Source organism: Danio rerio, chromosome 25 (assembly GCF_049306965.1).
Source record: "Danio rerio strain Tuebingen ecotype United States chromosome 25, GRCz12tu, whole genome shotgun sequence".
Lineage (NCBI taxonomy): Eukaryota > Metazoa > Chordata > Actinopteri > Cypriniformes > Danionidae > Danio > Danio rerio.
In genome coordinates, this window is record NC_133200.1 from 35,335,001 (window position 1) to 35,355,403 (window position 20,403).

At 36.2% G+C, this 20,403-nt stretch overlaps 4 protein-coding genes across 6 annotated transcripts in view; 2 read left to right on the top strand and 2 right to left on the bottom strand.

Moving 5' to 3' along the window:
- Nucleotides 1-1,979, bottom strand: part of tmem266 (transmembrane protein 266) — a 102,760-nt gene extending 100,781 nt beyond the window's left edge. Inside the window, exon 1 of one of the 2 annotated variants that reach the window (XM_073942354.1) lies at nucleotides 1,006-1,979. The gene's annotated coding sequence lies outside the window, so the exon portion shown is untranslated. The remainder of the gene's footprint in view (nucleotides 1-1,005) is intronic. The other variant, XM_073942352.1, reaches the window with a different exon arrangement.
- The window catches only part of nrg4 (neuregulin 4), a 14,566-nt gene extending 7,078 nt beyond the window's left edge, over nucleotides 1-7,488 (top strand). The window contains exons 4-6 of one of the 2 annotated variants that reach the window (XR_012400511.1): nucleotides 1,019-1,171; nucleotides 5,364-6,485; nucleotides 7,057-7,488. Coding sequence is in view for 1 of the 2 variants with exons in the window: in XM_073943367.1 (XP_073799468.1) it covers nucleotides 1,019-1,171; nucleotides 5,364-5,466 (256 nt within the window). In the remaining variant the exon portion in view is untranslated. Of the gene's footprint in view, nucleotides 1-1,018; nucleotides 1,172-5,363 lie in introns of both variants that reach the window. The other variant, XM_073943367.1, reaches the window with a different exon arrangement.
- Nucleotides 1-20,403, top strand: part of etfa (electron transfer flavoprotein subunit alpha) — a 316,751-nt gene that overhangs the window by 142,603 nt on the left and 153,745 nt on the right. The gene's annotated exons all lie outside the window — the stretch shown is intronic.
- On the bottom strand, nucleotides 10,061-20,344 carry lactb (lactamase, beta). The gene is given in 6 exon segments (NM_001020593.1): nucleotides 10,061-10,691; nucleotides 14,157-14,322; nucleotides 16,657-16,963; nucleotides 17,592-17,782; nucleotides 18,921-18,987; nucleotides 19,873-20,344. Coding segments are annotated over 6 exon segments (1,611 nt in total). The 5' UTR covers nucleotides 20,221-20,344; the 3' UTR covers nucleotides 10,061-10,159.

The following is a 20,403-nucleotide window of genomic DNA, read 5'->3' on the forward strand; positions in this document are numbered from 1 at the left end:
GGCACTGTATATAAAAACCACACACGCATATACAGTGAGGGAAATAAGTATTCAACACATCACCATTTTTCTCAGAAAACATATTTCTAAAGGTGCTGTTGACTTAAAATTTTCCCCAGGTGTTGGTAACAATCAAAGAAATCCACATATGAAAGGAAAACAAATCTAATTAATTTACAAATGAAGTTATGTGTAATAAAATGAAATGACACAAGATAAAAAGTATTGAACACATGAAGAAAGGGAGGTGTAGAAGGGCAGTGAACGCCCAGACAGCAGCTGAAATCTCTCAGTAGTTCTTCAGCGAACATTCATTCATTTTCTTGTCGGCTTAGTCCCTTTATTAATCTGGGGTCGCCACAGCGGAATGAACCGCCAACTTATCCAGCAAGTTTTTACCTATCGAATGCCCTTCCAGCCGCAGCCCATCTCTGGGAAACATTCACATACACTCATTCACACCCACACTCATACACTACGGACAATTTAGCCTACCCAATTTCACCTGTACCGCATGTCTTTGGACTTGTTTTGAACTTCAGCGACCATCATCAGTGTAAATGAATATCAGCTGCTTCAGTCCAACATCTACATTAGCAGGAGGATGAAGATGAAACCAGGGTGGACATTTCAGCAAGACAATGATCCAAAACACAGCCAAGGAAACTCTCACATGCTTTCAGAGAAAGAAAACCGATGGTTGCTGAAGAACTACTGAGAGATTTAAGCTGCTGTCTGGGCGTTCACTGCCATTCTACACCTTCCTTTCCTCATGTGTTCAATACATTTTTTCTGTGTTACTTCATTTTATCACACATAACTTCATTTTTAAACTAATTAGGTTTGTTTTCTATATGGATTCCTTTGGTTGTTACCAACATCTGGTGAAAATTTGAAGTGAACAGCACCTTAGAAATATGTCTTCTTCACCATAAACATTCCCAGTAACATCTGCTGTATAAATGTCACATACTTTCTTAATGCATTGCTTTTCTGAAAACCTGCCTCTGTCCCGCAGCTGCAGTGCCAACTACGAGGGCAGCCGATGTGAACATCTCCAGCTCTTCAGTTTCTCCCACAGCAGTGAAGAGAAGGGCCTGATCGCCGCCGTGGTCATCATCGTCCTGCTCATCATAGTGGTGCTCGGAGTGGTCATCTATTACATCTGCAAGTGAGTCAACATCTCTGACTCTGAGCTGATTGACATTAGCACAGGAAATTAATTCCTCATTCATCATTTTACAAGAAACGGTGGTTAGCAATAATGAATATATAACTTAAGCGGAGATATGTAAAGGAACACTCCACCTTTTTTGGGGGGAAATAGGCTTATTTTAGAACTCCTCTAAGTAGATAAATAGTTTAGTTTCACCTTTTTTGAATCCATTCAGCTGATCTTTGGGTCTAGTGGGAGCACTTTTAGCTTAGCTTAGCATAGATCATTGAATCGGATTAGACCATTAGCATCTTACTCAAAAATAACCAGAATTTAAATAATTTACCTATTTAAAACTATTCTGACATTGTGTAAGTAAGCTGATATGTAGAGGAGCTATACTCTCTTTCTAGCGTAGCAGGCGCAGTGATATAACCCAGGGCCTTTAAACTGGCTCATATAACATAACCGACCAGAAAGAAAATGCTTTTATTATTTAAGGCTTTTGTCTTGTTTCTAGTCCAAATATCTAAATATTTGTATTAGAAACAAGACAAAAACCTTAAGTAAGAAAAGCATTGTTGTACTGGTCCATGCGACATTTGTGAGAGATGATTCAGAACTATTTGAGGTGCTACATAATGACAACAAATGTTGACTACTGTATACACTACCTGACAAAAGTTTTGTCGTCAATCCCAGTTGTAAGAGCAACAAATAACTTGACGTCTAGTTGATCATTTGGAAAAGTGGCAGAAGGTGGATTTTCCATTGAATCATGTGTTGATCTGCACCCCAATCATCAGAAATACTGCAGAAGACCTACTGGAACCCATATTGACCCAAGATTCTCATTGAACTCAGTCAAGTTGGGTGAAGGAAAAACCATGGTTTGGGGTTACATTCATGCGAGAGATCTGCAGAGTGGATGGCAACATCAACAGCTTGAGGAAGCAAGACATTTGTGCTGCCCGTTAAATTACAAACCACAGAAGAGGGCGAATTCTTCAGCAGGAGAGTGCTCCTTCTTATACTTCAGCCTCCACATCAAAGCTCCTGAAAGTAAAGAAGGTCAAGGTGGTCCAGCACTGGCCAGCCCAGTCACCAGACATGAACATTATTAATCATGTCTGGAGTAAGATGAAGAAGAAGGCACTGAAGATGAATTTAAGGCTCTTGATGAACTCTGGGAGTCCTGCAGGAACGCTTTCTTTGCCATTCCAGATGACTATTAAGTGATTTGAGTCATTGCAGAGATGTATGGATGCAGTCCTCCAGGCTCATGGAGTCAGACACAATATTCATTCTGTTTCCACTACAGCATGACTTTATATTCTATACAGGACATCATTTCTGTTAAGTGACAAGACTATTGTCTAAGAATAGTCCGACTTTACTGTCCTAATTAAATCAATATGAATCAAGGCATGATCATAATTTATTTTGATCAAATAAGCGCAATCTAGAGGCCTTTGCCTTTCATATAAGCCACTTCTTATACCAAATGATCAACTAGAATTCAAGTTATTATTTGTTGTTCTGAAAACTTGGATAGGTGACAAGACTTTTGTCAGGTACTGTACTATAGCTATTGACGGAACAGCTTGATTGCATGTGTGGTATTGTTTTTAAACAGCAGGTATGGAAATAATTAGTTAATAATGAATAATTCAAATCAGTGTCATGATATTGGCAGCTGGTTGATCAGTTGTTTTGCTAAATTTGTCGAGTAAATAATTCAGCATGAAGATCTTACAGCACCGCTGAAAGCAGCTTTTTGCATTTTCTGCATGCTAAACAACCAAAATAAAAGCCCATGTTTGACCCAGGACAATGAGAAAGTGCAACATGGTGACCTTTTTATTTGCCTTTATTTTGAATTTCTTTCTGTAAAGTTGTAGGATGGAAACCAGATTTTTTACATTTTATTTCTGACTTATTATCAAACAGGTTTTTTCTTTCCCTTGTAATTTTAAGTTTAGAATTAACTTTAAGTCCCATAATTTAGACTCTTTATTAAGAATCGCATTTTTATTTTTCTCGTTTATTATGCATGTCGTTTATTTTGAGTTTGCACTCTTTGTTGACTTCTTGACACAGTTTTTGCCATTCAGTTTTGAGATCCTTTAACTTTATATTAGGTGGCATTAACTAATACAGTGTAAAAAGCAAATAGTTACTTAATGCAATTAAACCCGTTGCCTTAAAAGCAACAAGTTGACTTTACATAAAAAAGAGAGTACACCTGTTATAGTGTGGAATTACTGAGTTAAATACACTTTTATGATTATGAACAGTTAATTTCTTTCATTCATTTTCTTTTCGGCTTAGTCCCTTTAATTATCTGTGGTTGCCACAGCGGAATGAACCGCCAACTTATTCAGCATATGCTTTACGCAGCAGATGCACTTCCAGCTGCAATCCTTCACTGGGAAACAACAGTAAATTTACTTTAAAAAGTTAAGGAAATGAGTGTACTCAGTTTTTAAAGTAAATTCAATTAATCGCTTTATAAGCAATGGGTTTACTCACTTTATTTAAAGTAAAGTCAACGAATTGCTTTTTACAGTGTAAACAGTTCAGTGCATCCGGAAAGCATTCACAGCGCTTCACTTTCTCCATATTACTTTTTATTACAGCCTTATTCCAAAATGGGTTAAATTGATTTTTTGTTTCCACAAAATTCTACACACTTTTGAAATTGTTGCAAATGTATTAAAAAAACAAACAAACAAACAAACAAAAAAAAAACGGAAAAATCACATGTATACAAGTCTATACAGCCTTTGCCATGAAGCTCTGAATTGAGCTCAGGTACACTCTGTTTCCACTGATCATTCTTGAGATGTTTCAGCAGCTTCATTGGAGTTCACCTGAGGTCAATTCAGTAGATTGGACATGATTTGAAAAGGCATACACCTGCCTATATAAGATCCCAGGGTTGACAGTGCATGTCAAAGCATGAAGACAAAAGAATTGTCTGTAGAACTCCGAGACAGGATTGTCTGGAGGCACAAGGCTGGGCAAGTTTACAGAAAAATTTCTGCTGCTCTAAAAGTTCCAATGAGTGACCTCCATCATTGATAAGTGAAAGATGTTTGGAACCACCAGGACTCTTCCTAGTGCTGGCCGGCCATGCGAGTCTAGGAATCTCAGACCATAAAAAACTAAATTCTCTGGTCTGATGAGACCAAAATTGAACTCTTTGGAGTGAATGCCAGGCGTTACATTTAGAGAAAACCAGGCACCGCTCATCACCAGGCTAATACCATACCATGGGGATGTTTTTCAGCAGCAGGAACTGGAAGACTAGTCAGGATAGAGGGAAAGATGAATGCAGCAATGTACAGAGACATCCTGAATCAAAACCTGCTTCAGAGTGCTCTTGACCTCAGACTGGGGCGACGGTTCACGTTGCAGCAGGACAATGACACAAAGCACACCGCCAAAATATCAATGGAGTGGCTTCACCACAACTCGGTGAATGTGCTTGAGTGGCCCAGCTAGAGCCCAGACCTAAATCCTATTGAGAGTCTCTGTAGAGATTTGAAAATGGCTGTACACCGTCGCTTCCCATCCAACCTGATAGAGCTTAAGAGGTACTGCAAACAGAGACAGGTGTGCCAAGCTTGTGGCATCATATTCAAAAGGACTTAATGCTGTAATCGCTGCCAAAGGTGCATCAACAAAGTATTGAGCAAAGGCTGTGAATACTGATGTACATGTGACTTTACAGGTTTTTTTATTGTGTGTAGAATTCTGAGGAAATAAATGAATTTAATCAATTTTGGAATAAAGCTGTAACATACAAAAATGTGGAAAAAGTGAAGCGATATCAATACTTTCCGGATGCACTGTACTTACACTAATAAATTGTTAATATTGTGTAAATACATGGTTTAACATTGTACTTATGCTTGATTAAATACCTGCATGTAATTACATCTGTAATTAATTTCCGTAATTACATTTATAATTATACCGTTGACTATCCCACCCCTAAACATATTCACACCACCAAGACCATCTTTAATCCTACAAGTATCCAGAAGTGTTTTGCAATACATTGTACATTGTATTTATATTTCGACCAAATAATTCAAGTAAATTGTTTTAATAACAACACTTATTAATAACTTGACTTTCAAATACCAAAACAATGCTCTTGATGGGTAACAATCTACCTTTCATGTCTAATTATTTACAGAATAAAGAAGGATCAAAACAAGAAAAGAAACCAACAAAGCCAGCAAAATCCCACAGAGTATTGGAAAGTGAACACCAGCTCGACCCCTGATCAGAAAGTCTGACCCGCTCCCGAATCTCGACTTCATTTTCTAACATCGCCCTCTTGTGGAGACTTTGGACTCAACCGTGAAAATGTGTCGGATCTGCACAGAAGCTGGAACTGCCTACAAAATACCTTTGTAAATATTTCTGTCAATTAAAGCAGGTTAAGTTGAACATGTAACAAACGGATGCAGATTTTACAGTAATCATGTCAGCGATACAAAGCAAAACATTTCAAAAGCAGCATCCCTACAGTAGATTTTCACTTTAATTACATATAGAAGACTTATCGATATTTAAAATACTACTTGCATGTGATATGTACATACATTTTTCTAATGTGCTGTTTTTGTTTTGGCTGTAATTATTTTCTTTTTTAAATATTTTCCTTTTTATTTGTACTTGTCTTATATTGTTATTAATATGCTTTCACTTTTAACAAAACCGGTCTCATTTATATATGATCATAGTCATCCTATTTACGCAGGATTAATCCTAAAGTCGGTTTGCAGTATGCAGGTTTTCTGTCTAACACCTATAGGACCAAGTGAATGCAATCGTATCTGGATGCAGGCTTGATGATGCAAGCTGAGACTGCATATCTCAGTAATGCAATGTCACACACAATGCACTCAGTGGAGCTAGAGACGTCACTGTGAGGGGTGGGGTTAGAGATAGGTTGGGATGAATGCATTGAAAAGCTTTGGATGCAACTAAGAGCTAGTGACAACAATGTGAGGGGTGGGGTTAGGATGAGTGCATTAAAAAGCATTGGATGCAACTATGAGCTAGTGACATCACTGTGAGGGGTGGGGTTAGGGATGGGTTTGGATGAATGCATTGAAAAGCTTTGGATGCAACTAAGAGCTAGTGACATCACTGTGAGGGGTGGGGTTAGGATGAGTGCATTAAAAAGCATTGGATGCAACTAAGAGCTAGTGACATCACTGTGAGGGGTGGGGTTAGGATGAGTGCATTAAAAAGCATTGGATGCAACTATGAGCTAGTGACATCACTGTGAGGGGTGGGGTTAGGATGAGTGCATTAAAAAGCATTGGATGCAACTATGAGCTAGTGACATCACTGTGAGGGGTGGGGTTAGGATGAGTGCATTAAAAAGCATTGGATGCAACTATGAGCTAGTGACATCACTGTGAGGGGTGGGGTTAGGATGAGTGCATTAAAAAGCATTGGATGCAACTATGAGCTAGTGACATCACTGTGAGGGGTGGGGTTAGGATGAGTGCATTAAAAAGCATTGGATGCAACTAAGAGCTAGTGACATCACTGTGAGGGGTGGGGTTAGGATGAGTGCATTAAAAAGCATTGGATGCAACTATGAGCTAGTGACATCACTGTGAGGGGTGGGGTTAGGGATGGGTTTGGATGAGTGCATTAAAAAGAATTGGATGCAACTAAGAGCTAGTGACAACACTGTGAGGGGTGGGGGTAGGTATGGGTTTGGATGAGTGTATTAAAAGCATTGGATGCAACTAAGAGCTAGTGACTTCACTGTGAGGGGTGGGGTTAGGGATGAGTTTGGATGTGTGCATTAAAGAGCATAGGATGCAACTAAGAGCTAGTGACTTCACTGTGAGGGGTGGGGTTAGGGATGAGTTTGGATGTGTGCATTAAAGAGCATAGGATGCAACTAAGAGCTAGAGACGTCACTGTGAGGGGTGGGGTTAGAGATGGGTTAGGATGAATGCATTAAAAAGCATTGGATGCAACTAAGAGCTAGTGACAACACTGTGAGGGTGGGGTTAGAGATGGGTTTGGATGAATGCATTAAAAAGCATTGGATGCAACTAAGATTGCACTGCACCAAGTCTGCATCCAGACACCTCTTAGTGAATGTGCTGAAAATGTGAAGCATACCATCTTATTTGTCCCAAAATGCAATGTGATTGCCTTAAGATGCATTAATTAGATGGAGGAGTAATCAACTCTATTTTTACCAGCATTTTCTTGTCTCTATTAAGTCTGAAGGTCTAAAGTTAACATATTTTTGAACATACAAAATAAAAATATATAGAAAATAAGTTTCAAATCATTTTCTTACAGACACACATACACACGCATGCACCTACAAACAACTGTTTTAAGGTACATTTTGGAAAAATCTGTTTATACTTGCTACCGTTTTGCATACATGCACTAAACAGGGATAGGATGTTAAACACCATTGAATTGAATTGAATGTTGTTTGACAGATTTTAGACAAGCTGTAGAAAAATACAAGTATCCCATACATTTTGAAATAAAAACTGTCGAGGATAAAAACACAATAAAGCCCTGGGCTTGTTTCCATTGTTGTCCTCGCTGTTAAATAAAAAAAAGTATGGGTTTAAAATACAGATTATGCATAAAATAAACAGTACCTGCACATTTTAAAACAGGAACAAAATTATTCACAAAATACATTCATGTTTATTATTATTATTATTATTATTAATATTATTATTGTTGTTTTTATTATTATGTTTGGATATAACTTTTAAGAATGGCCTGTAGAGAGCATCAGATGTTTTAAAATATTCAATAAGATTTTTTTTTGCCAGAAAGTTTCTCAAACATCTTTACAGATTCCTTGAATACATATTTATACTGGTTAAAAAAAAAAAAATAAAAATTAAACATTACATATATTACTGAGCAACATTTTTTAAATTAAAAACCTCAAAAGAAGGCATCTGTTCTGTATTTTTAGAAAACAATCATCTGAACGTGTATTAAATATTAACAAAACCTAAGATTCCCAGTTTATGATGCAGCACTAACTTTGATACACATTTTGGTTTCTCAACGCAGTTATTTAAGACTTTTTAGTGCTACATTTAAATTAAATGCCTCCAAAAATGACAGTGCTACTTTAAATTGTGCTGTCTACTTTCTAAATATTGTCAAACATGTGAAAAAATATGGATTATATCACTTCAATCAAACACAAAAATGGTAGCGTCCTTACTGTATGTGGTCAACAAAAGAAACTAGATGACGTCTAATAGTAATGTTTGATACGGCACCCCAAAGAAAATCCTACTGAAAGCTTATTTTTTGAGATATCAACTTCAAATTTGGGAAATAATTTGTTAAAATATTAAGCTTTGCTTTTTGATCAATTTTAGGCAAAAAAAGTTTTTAAAAACACATTTTATATCTAAAATAATAATAATGTATATTATAATATGTACAATAAATTCATTTTAGAGTTTTCTTAAACTTAAAGGCACATGACTTTTGTTTACCGTTTTATTTTTTATTTTGAGTGAACGATGATGGAAATTGGTTTCCTCAAGTGGTTTGAGTTTCCTTGTCTTTTTGGGTTTTACCGTGTACACTAAACAAAAATATGACACTGAACATACAGATTTTTTTGTTAGTGTAAGTTTTAAGAATGGCCTGCAGAGAGCAGCAGATGTTTTAAAACATTCAAGATTTTATTTATTTTTTACTAGAAAGTCTCTCAAATGTCTTTATAGTTTCTTGAATACATATTTATAGCAGTTCAAAGCCAAAAAATATATCACAGATATTACTCAGCAACAGTTATTTATTAATTAAAACCCTCAAAAGATGACATCCATTCTGTATTTTTAGAAAATCAATCGTCTGAACGTGTATTAAATATTATAACAAAACTAAAGATTCTCAGTTTGTGATGCAGCACTAACTTTGATATGCATTTTGGTTTCTCAACGTAGTTAAGAGTTTTTAGAGGCTACATTTAAATTGAATACCACTAAAAGTGCCTGTACTACTTTAATAAGTGATATCTACTTCCTAAATATTATCAAAAGTTTGCAAAAAATATGAATAATTTCGCTCAAATCATACACAGAAAAGTGGCTGGATGTACTACTGAAAGCTATTTTTTTTAAGATATCAACTTCAATTTGGGAAATAATTTGTTCAAATTTTTAGCTTTGTTTTTCGATCAATTTTAGGAAAAAATATTTTTAAAAACACATTTTATTTAATAAAATAATATTTATAATTCATTTGTTTTACTGTTTTCTTAAACTTAAAGGCATATGACTTTTGTTTTATTTACGTTTTTATTTTTATTTTGAGTGAATGACGCAAACAATATAAGAGAATTCTAAAAGTGCCAGTACTTTAAAATGTGACTTTAAAATCTACTTCATAAATATTGTCAAAAGTTAAAAAAAAAGACAAAAGGATAACATCGCTTAAATTATACATACAAGCAGAGGCGTCATTATAATGGTCAAAGTAAGCTGGATGTAGTCTAGTGGTGATGTTTGGTACTGCACCCACACAAAATACTACTGAAAGCTCTTTTTTGAGATATCAACTTTGATATTTAATATAATATATAGTCAAATATTTAGCTTTGGTTTTTAGTCATTTTTAGGCTAAAACATGTTTAGAAAAAATACATTTTATATAACAATGTGTATAAAAATGCACTTGTTTTATTGTCTGCTTAATTTCTCAATTCAACTACAATCTGACAAGTGTTTTCCTTCAAATTAAGCCGATTTATGCGTCTATGTTTAAAAAGTGGTACCAATAGTTAAGGAGTTAAACAGTGATCATAAACCAAAATGAAAAAAAAAAAATAAATTAAATATAACAGCCGTGTTTTCATAATACCTTTATTTGAACATGATAAACAGTTCACATATATAAAATATCTCCAAAAACAAACACTTGGCACAAACATTCATCCAAACTATGTAAACGAAGTCAAGCAGATGTGTTATTATCCTCAGCGCTGATTTTTTCGAACTCGTGCGCGATCTTCAACGCAGTATTATTGAGTCCCACCGACTGCATGTTTGTAATAATACAAACCACCACACCACTAGGAGGAGGACGATCCGTCGAAATATCCTGTTCACTTTCTTTAGGCAAAACCAGCAGGACGCTACTCGCCCCGACGGCGCCCCCTGTGTGTGAAACGTAATGTCTGCGCTTTCGGCACTCACCGTATCTCTGCAGCTTCTCCACCACCAGCCAGCCCTGCGCATACTGACCATCTCTGTCCCACGATGCTTCTGTTCTGTCCACCGGCGCCCACATGGCTCTGGCAGTGTGCGGTTTGATGAATCCGGGAAGCAGGCCGTCCGCTTCGGTCATCTGGTAGCTGTATAGAAGAGCGTTCCCAAAAAGCAGGAGGTCACCTGCGGTTGACAGGAAACCTCCGCCGGCCCATTTGTAGGAGTTGTCCACATACGGGCAGTTCACAACACGGCCCTTTTTGTTGAAGTGGTAGAATCTGCGGGAAAAACGGGAAATGTGTTAGCAAGCTTTACCTACATGTCACAAAAGTATCCCTGGAAAATGAGTCGTAAGAGTACAATCTTTTTAGGAATAGCCAATTATACATTGCATGGGTCAGAATTATAGGTTTTTTTCTTTATGCTAAAGATCATTAGACTGTTAAAGGTGCTGTGTGTAAGTTTTGGACTCTTCTAAAGCATAAAAATACCATAATATGTTTGCAGATATTTAAGAAACATGATAACATTCTTGTTTATCCGAAAAACAATGCTCAAGTCAGATATTCTGCCTTGAAACTCAGGGTTACTTGCAGGGGCGGACTGGGACTAAAAATCAGCCCTGGCACTGTTGCCACACCAGCCCACATTACCACACCGACACAGCCCCACCCAAGGACACGCACATTCACTACTTATATTGGTGTACAGATGGTAAAATTATACAAGCAGTACATTATTTAAGAGATATTTAAACATTTAAATGTATGTGACTGGAACAAAAGCAACCCATTTATATATGCAATCATGTCATTCATTTTCTTTTCGGCTTAGTGCCTTTATTAATGTGGGAATCAGCAACTTATCCAGCATATGTTTTACACAGCGGATGCCCTCAAAGCTGCAACCCATTATACTGGGTTACCCAATTCACAATTGGCCTACCCAATTCAGAAGAACACCAAGAAGGAAATCCACGCGAACATGCAAACTCCACACTCAACACCCACTGACCCAGATGAGGCTCAAACCAGTGACTTTCTTGCTCTGAGGCAACAGCACTACCTACTGCGCCATCACACTGACCCTTTTCGAGACTAGTTTAGAAAAATGTTATGTATTTTGCAATGTCTGACTTGACTGCCTTTCCCTTTTTTTTGCACACTGTTTGTTTGACATTCTTGCCAGATTTTAATTACATCTGAGTAGCCCTCAGATTGGGTCGGCCCATCTCGAAACCAGCTGGTTGTTGCCAATTGGGCCAATGCTTAACATTTACTATTATTCTTACTATTATCACCATCATCCTCATAATATTCACATCTCGCACAAGATAAAAGCTGCCTACATTTTTAAAAAAACTATATGAAAAAATAAATAAGTAAAATAGGTGACCGGCCTACATTTAAAAAATGGTCCGGCCCTTCTGGCATTTGCCAGAATTGCCAGATGGCCAGTCTGCCCCTGGTTACTTGCCAGAACGGCATATTTAATTCATTTACTCAGAAAGGCTCTAAAAGCATGCATTCGTGACCGAACATGTAATCTCCGATGGACAGTAACAGCCACAAAATGATGAGACATGGATTCAGAGTTCCACATGAGGTTATTAATTAGCGAATAATATACATATTACGAACGTAAACATTAGGTGAGCAGGTTGCAAATGTAACCACGTGTCCCAACAACAAGCTGCGTGATGACATTTGCAGTGGCGATCAATTTGGCTGTTTGCACCAGACTAAACATGACAGAAATATACATTTAGCCATTTAGAAGCACAGAATAGTGCACTCACTGCACTCCAACGAAATTGTAAGCTTTATAATCTAATTAATACATATTAAACCTCCTTGACATTATTAAATTGGGTTTGCACTGTCACACTTTGAAAGTTCAATTTCACATGGTTTATTTTCAAGATCTGAGATAAACTATCTGCGGCTGCTTTCAGTAGTATGGCATTAAATGTCACGCAAAATGGCATTTAAACTCACATTATTGGTATTTAACACTGAATAAAGCACATGAGGTATAGCGGAGGTGATCATAGTTTATCATGTTGTTCACCTGTGAAAAATAGAAGCCGTTTCTATAATATAAATTTCAGATGTTTGTTAAACAAAAACAACTTTTAGTATGGAAAATATTTCCTTTTATCATGTGGCATTGCTTTTAGAAAACTGTTCAAATCAGCCTTTAGGCTCGATAGTTAGGCACACTCAATCAGGTCAATCTGGCAACCTGTGCTTATGTGAACTTGTGAGAGGAGAAGCGAGTGAAAATGTGTTTTTATCCAGGAGTGCAATACCTAGTTCAACCACTGGGTGTCAAACTTACATACTGCATACTTAATAAGTAATAATGTTCTATTATGGTAGCTGGTTTTCTACTGTAAACATAAAAAAACAACATTTTTGATCATCAGTATGCATTGGTAAAAACTTAATTTGAAAAAAAAAAAGAATTGGGGGATTTATTATTTTTTTGAAAAAAAAAATTCAAATGATCTGTATACAATGTTACCAAATCATCATACTTTACATAATTATTTACAATATTATTTCAAATACACTTAAAATAATACATTTTAAAAAGTGAATAAATGAATAAAAAACAACCAAGTAATAATAATAATATTAAAAATAAAAATAATAATATTTAAAAAATATTAATAATTTTAAAAATAAATATATAAATCACTTTGTTTCTGATTTATTACATTTAAGATGAAAGCTAAATGTTCTATAAAGATATAGAGCAGGGGTCACCAATCTTGTTCCTGGAGGGTTTAGCTCCAACTTGCCTCAACACACCTGCCTGGGTGTTTCAGGTATACATAGTAAGACCTTGATTAGCTTGTTCAGGTGTGATTGATTAGGGTTGGAGCTAAAAATCTGCAGGACACCGGCCCTCAAGGAACAAGTTTGGTGATCCCTGATATGGAAGGAGGCTTTCAGGTAAAAATCTTCTTGACTGTTTTAGAGCCTCTGCAGGTCATTCTTGAAAGCTACACCCCCCCCCAAAAAAATCTATTTGTATGTTTAATATCGTAACTAAAATGCACATGTATGAAACACCAAAGCATTCCATTTCAACCCATTTAGATTAAGTGCAATATTTAAGGGTATAGGGTGCTATTCTCTTATATATAAGGGTACATACTTTTTTTTTTGTAATAACAAAAATATACATTTTCAGGTATGTTTATAATAATTTGTAGACATGTTATTTTTTTCTTTTTATCTTTAGAAGAGTTACAAGGACTAATAATTATTTTGTGGAATAACATTTGAAGTTTTCATTTGTAATGATTGGAAAAAAAGCTTATTTGTTTAAACATTTCTAAATGGCGTTATATGTAAATGAAACATAAAAGAAATATTATCACAGCTGTGTAGACTGAAACAAATGTTATCATTTTACGCAAACACACCAACAAAATCCAGTAAATCCAGAGAAAACTAGAATTTAAGACTCTCTAAAGTTTTTAAAAGCTATTTTTATTTTGTCTCAACAGTCTTGGTTTTAGATACCAATAAACACTGCTCTACAAAACGTAACTGGTCATGGTTTGGCAAACATAACTGATCACGTAACTTAATGAACTGAACTCGTATTATATTTATATTAGACTTTATATTTACGTTTCATTCATGTATTTCACATGAGAAAAAAAAACAATGATTCATATGTCTGTTGATTTGTGTTCATCATGATTGCATTTGCGCAGTGTCTTTTACCTGGCGCGGTTGTATATTATGGGGTCGTTTTCATCTGGAACGGTGTTCATCATGCCCAGCTCCCGAAACATGGCCATCATGTGGTCGAGGAAGCTCTGATTGGCTGCTCGCTCCACCACAGCGCTCAGCAGACTGAAGGCATGGGTGGAGTACAGGAACGTTGAACCTACAGCGGTCCAATAAAGCAGAATTAAGCTCAAACTACAAACCCAAAAAAAATTTTTGACTATCTTTTAGAATGTTATTACATTTATATCCATATTTACCTACAGATATATGGTACACAGAGCTTTTTAGATTGGATATACGAAAATATTAAACATGAGAAGGTGCAGAATAAAATTAAGTTAATAAAATGAATGACTATAAAATAGAGAATATTGTAATAAACTACTATAATCATGAAATAACTTATGTAAATCAAAGTCAAATCTAATAATACAGACTTGTTGCTTTTGAATGGCTAATTGCGTGTTCACGTCTTAGCCCATTCTGTGGTACCCAATCGCATCTAACTTTTACGTAATTGACAAAAAAGTATAAAGAAACAATTTCCAATGTTCACATTTACAATTCTTAATATATATATATATATATATATATATATATATATATATATATTTTTTTTTTTTTTTTTTTTTTTTTTTTTTTTTTTTGATGCTCAATAGAGGTTGGCAATCAGAACAAAATAAAATTGAAAAGGTACTAGAATATCTCATTTAAACCATTTTGATACAGTCCACAGTTAGCAAGTGAACTGCTTTTACGTTTGAATATCAAAAAAGCATCATCCCAGCAGGCACAGGACGTCAACAGGACGTCAGATTGACGTTGTGCCCCAACGTCATGGGATGTTGTAGTTTGTTTGGAAATGAAAATCGGGTTGACGTTAGAACTCAACATCAGGCCGATGTCAATATTCAACGTCCAACCTAAAATCAACAAAATATCGAATATGTCTAATGATGTTACAGCTTAACGTTGCGTGTAAGTTACCACTTTGACGTCTATCAGACTTTGGATTTTGGTTGCCATACCTGATGAATAAATGTCAGTATTTGACGTCAATATGACGTTGGTTTAAGATGTTGGCTTGACGTTGGATTTATGTCACTTTCCAACACAACCTAAAATCAACTAAATATCAACATCATTTGACAAAGTTATTGGACGTCAAAATAGCTTTGTCCTTGGACGCTGGCTAGACATTGAATTTTGGTCACCTGACATCACGACCTAAATCTAACCGAATATCAATGTCTAATGATGTTACAGCTTGACGTTGTGTGTACGTTACCACTATGACGTCTATCAGACTTTGGATTTTGGTTGCCATACCTGATGAATAAATGTCAGTATTTGACGTCAACATGACGTTGGTTTAAGATGTTGGCTCGACGTTGGATTTTGGTCACTTTCCAACACAACTTAAAATCAACTAAATATCAACATTATTTGACGTCAAAATAACACTGTCCTTAGACGCTGGCTAGTCATTGAGTTTTGGTCACCTGATGTCATACCTAAATCTAACCTAATATCAACATCTAATGATGTAAAAGCTTGACGTTGTGTGGCCGTTACCACTATGGCATCTATCAGACGCAGGATTTTGGTTGCCAAGCCTGACGAATGAATCTCGCTATTTGACGTCAATATAACATTCGTTAAAGATGTTTTCTCAACGTTCGGTTTTGGTCACTTTCCAACACAACCTAAAATCAACATCATTTGACGTTATTATTGAACGCCAAAATAACACTGTGCTTAGATGCTGGCTAGACATTAATTTTTGGTCACCTGACATCACAACCTGAATCTAACCTAATATCAAGGTTTAATGATGTTACAGCTTGACGTTGCGTGGACGTTACCACTATAACGTCTATCAGACGTTGCATTTTGTGTTTGTCGAACCTGATGAATAAATGTCAGTATTTGATGTCAGTATGACGTTGGTTTAAGATGTTGGCTCGACGTTGGATTTTGGTCACTTTCCAACACAACCTAAAATCAACTAAATATCAATGTTATTCAATGTCAAAATAACGTCCTTAGACGCTGGCTAGACATTGAATTTTGGTCACCTGATGTCATAACTTAAATCCAACCTACTATCAACATCTAATGATGTTAAAGGTTGACGTTGTATTGGCGCTACCACTATGATGTCTATCAGACGTTGGATTTTGGTTGCCAAGCCTGACAAATATGTCAGTATTTGACGTCAATATGACATCGGTTTAAGATGTTGGCTCGACATTGGATTTCGGTCACTTTCCATCAGAACCTAAAATCAATCAAATATAAAGGTCATTTGATGTCATTATTGGATGTCCTAATAACATTGTCCTTATAAGCTGGCTAGACATTGACATTGGGTCACCTGACGTCACAACCAAAATCTAACCTAATATTAATGTCGTTGTGTGCCTGCTGGGTTAGTCTTTGCAATCAAATGTGGTTCTACAACAATATATATGCAGATGAGAAAACGTACCAGGTTTGAAAATGAGAGGATCATCTTTGAATAAGTCGAGAGCCTGGATGACGGTCTCGAAGTTATCTTTGAGGTAATACTCCTCCTGCTCAAACTCCTTTTTCCGTCGGCCTGCTTTAGCTTCTTTGCTTTTCGAGTTGTTGTCGTCCGCTTTTAGCTTTTCTTTGTTTTCCTTCTTCTCCTTTTTCTCCAGGGGCTTCAGAAGGCGCTTTGCTTTCTCTCTGTCGTCCCTCACCTTTTGAGCATCTTTTTCATAGTGACGGATGCCGCTCAAGTGGGACAGGAGCATGCGAGGCGTTATTGTGACCTGGTTTAAAGACAACAGGAAGAACAGTAAAGCGAATGATATCCTCAATGTCCAGTACCTCAGTTATTCAGGATGTAAAACAAGTTCAATACACAAGAAGTTAGTGAACGTCCTGACTCCACTCTGAAGCAAGAAGCATTTAGATAAATACGCAATCATTTATTCCATGGTCATTGTATAAATTGCTTAAAATAATAATATTACTGGGGGTGGTACAGTGCCTCAGTGGTTAGCACTGTTGCCTCACAGCAAGAAGAACGCTGGTTTGATTCCCAGCTGGGTTGGTTGGCATTTCTGTGTGGAGTTTGCATGTTCTCCCCAAACACATGCACTTTAGTTGAATTGGGAAAACAAAGTTGGCTGTAGTGTGTGTGTAAATAAGTGTGGGTGTTTCCCAGTAATGGGTTGCAGCTGGAAGGGCATCCGCTGCGTAAAACATATGCTGTAATAGCTGGTGGTTCCTTCAGCTGTGGTGACAAATAAGAGGCTAAGCCGAAGAAAAATGAATAAATGAATATTGCAGGTTACACACTATGGTCATTTGAATTATTACTACTGCGATATCGATGCTCAAACAATACATTGTGCAGCCCTAATTACAAGCGTCTTCTGTAATGGACGCACTCACATTCTCTCCTTCGAACTGTTTCTCTGGGAACTCTGGGACGTATTTCTGGACTGGAGCGTCCAGATCGATCTTGCCATCCTGCCAGAGTCTGGCGACTGCAGCTGCCGTCAGAGGTTTACTGATGCTGGCGATTCTCATCACTGTGTCTGGACCACAAGGCACTCGGTTCTCCAGATCCGCATAACCCAGCCCTGAGAAAGTAAATGCAAAGGTACTGTACACATAATAGTTCTAATAACTAATTTATAATAACCGATTTCTTTTATCTAACCATGATGACAGTACATCATATTCTAGATATGTTTCAAGATACTAGTATTCAGCTACAATGACATTCAAAGGCTTAACTAGGTTAATTAGGAAAGTCATTGTATAACAGTAGTTTGTTCTATAGGCAATTGAAAAAAAATAGCTTAAGAGTTAAAAATATTGTAATAAATGCTAAAAATATTGACCTTAAAATTGACCTTTTATTTTTTAAAAACTACCTTAATTTATTTTTTATGCATTTATTATTATTTTTTATTTTTATTTTTTCCTTCCAAATTAGCAATTTTTTTCTATTATTATTATTATTACTACTTTTCTTTTTTATTATCTTTCTTTAGGCAGTGTATTTTGGGTTTGTTGAAGTGAGTTTATATATATATATATCTGTATAAACAATGTAATTTGTACTTGGCATAAATATAAAGGAAAAAAAAACTACATTTATTCTAGCCAAAATTAAAAAATATTTCTCCAGAAGAAAAGATATTAACGGAATTACTATGAAAATTCTAATTAAACCGGTAAATAAGACTTTAGAAATACTTAAAAAAAGAATAAATCTTTCACAGGAGGGCTAATAGTTCTGCCCTCAACTGTACATGCACTGTAAAAGATGCTGGGTTCTACACAATTCCTTCATGTTTTCCCAACACAAACTGATTGAGTTAACTTAATAGTTTTTACAAATTTAATTGAATTGAACATGAAACATCTGAGTTGTCCCCAAAATACCTCAAGATTGAGTTTATTTAAGGAAGTTTGAATAAGCCAAAAAAAATTGCCTTTTGTGTGTAGCAAAGGCCAGCTAGTAAGTGGTGTGCAGGTAAACCTCACTCCTCTAACCTTTAAAGGTGCTCTAGTGACAGATGCTAGAGGCTATGGTCTTAAGCCTCCTTGGTAGAGCACCTGACTCCCATGCGGAAGGTTACCTGATTAAAACCAGCTCAAAGTGGTTTAAGTGGCGTTGAACCGGCGGGGTTGCATGTGCTCATAATATGTTTAATTAAGCATGCAGTCAGTAGTACAGATGATCTCAGTGTGCACGGAATGACTTTATACCTTCACACCAAACTGTTCTGCCATTCACTGAAACTCCAACAACCATCCCTGGAGCTCCAACTTCATCCTGAAAGATGACAAGACTTCTCTTTAGGCCGTTCTGCACTATAAACATTTTATTTTTAATAGATAAAAAAAAATCCCGCTCTCTGCACTATAAATATGTGTGCGCTATGAAATATGTGTATGTGTGAGTTGGGGATGTTTTCTGTCTGACGGATGAATATAGTCTGGATACCCATTCATTTCCTATGGCACTCACTTTTGACCGGGAACACCACAAGTTTAACAAGGTTGATTAAAACACTCAACATTCAATGAAAGAGGCGATCATAAATTTCATATGTTCAAGTGCATAGTGCGGGGTATATAATGAGGTCTTGAGGCAATCAGATATAAAACACAATATTTATGAGTGTTTTAAGTACTTAATCAGTCAGATTTGACCCGAACACAGGAAGATTTATCTGCGTTATAACAAAAGCATTTTAAAACGATGCATTTTTATAAATAATAGTCAAAATAAAACATTAGATGCAACAAATCTCTGCTACAATATTTCTCTGTTTAAAATGGGCAAGAACAAAAGTATTGATCAGTTGTTGCTAAATATTATTCATATATTTAATCTAATATAATGATAACATGAATAAAAGCAGTGTTCTTTAAAAAATATATGGCAATTTATTTAAGATCAGTGTGTTTTAGATTGCAGGAAAAAGTTATTTGTTTTAATTAAACAAACACATATTTAAATTGATTTATCATTAAGATAATAAATGTTGTTTTGAGTCATAAGTTACAGTACTTACATGCAGTTTCAGACCGAATGTTCAAAGTAGCATGGCAAATAACACTGGGACCGTTTAAATGAACGAATGTGCGAATATAAAACCAAATTTACCTCAATTAAAAAGTAAACTAAATGGTTCTCAGATACCTGTAACGTTACCTTTATCCGCTGCAGCAGGTCTCTGCTCTTTTCTATGGCGGCGGTGTATTTACACACAATATGATGTCCGCCTGTCTTCTGCTCGGCACATTCACACTGTTCAGACACAAATGAGCGATAATTCAAGCCCAGAGCCAAAACAAACCCCGTCCCGAGACCGAACACCCACAAAAGCGAGTGCTTTGGAGCGTCTTTAGCTCTTCTGGACGCTGAAGTGAAGCTCTTCATCAGCTGATCCCTCAACTTCACTCTCCGTGTCAACAAACACACAAAAGGCTGTGATTTATGGACGCTAGATTTACATTCAGCGCTAATGAGGCGCCGCGATAAACACAGCAAACGAGACATGACGGTTTTACGGCGTGTAATGACTGTGTAAGGGTAAATAGAGGTAAAAGAGTGTAAGAAAAAGAGAAGAGTTCCCGTCAGAACTCCACACACAAGGGGCGACTGTCCAACAGCTGACTGATTTACAGAATAAAAGTCCGTTTTTTAAATAATCTAAATTACACTTTACCTGACATAATTATA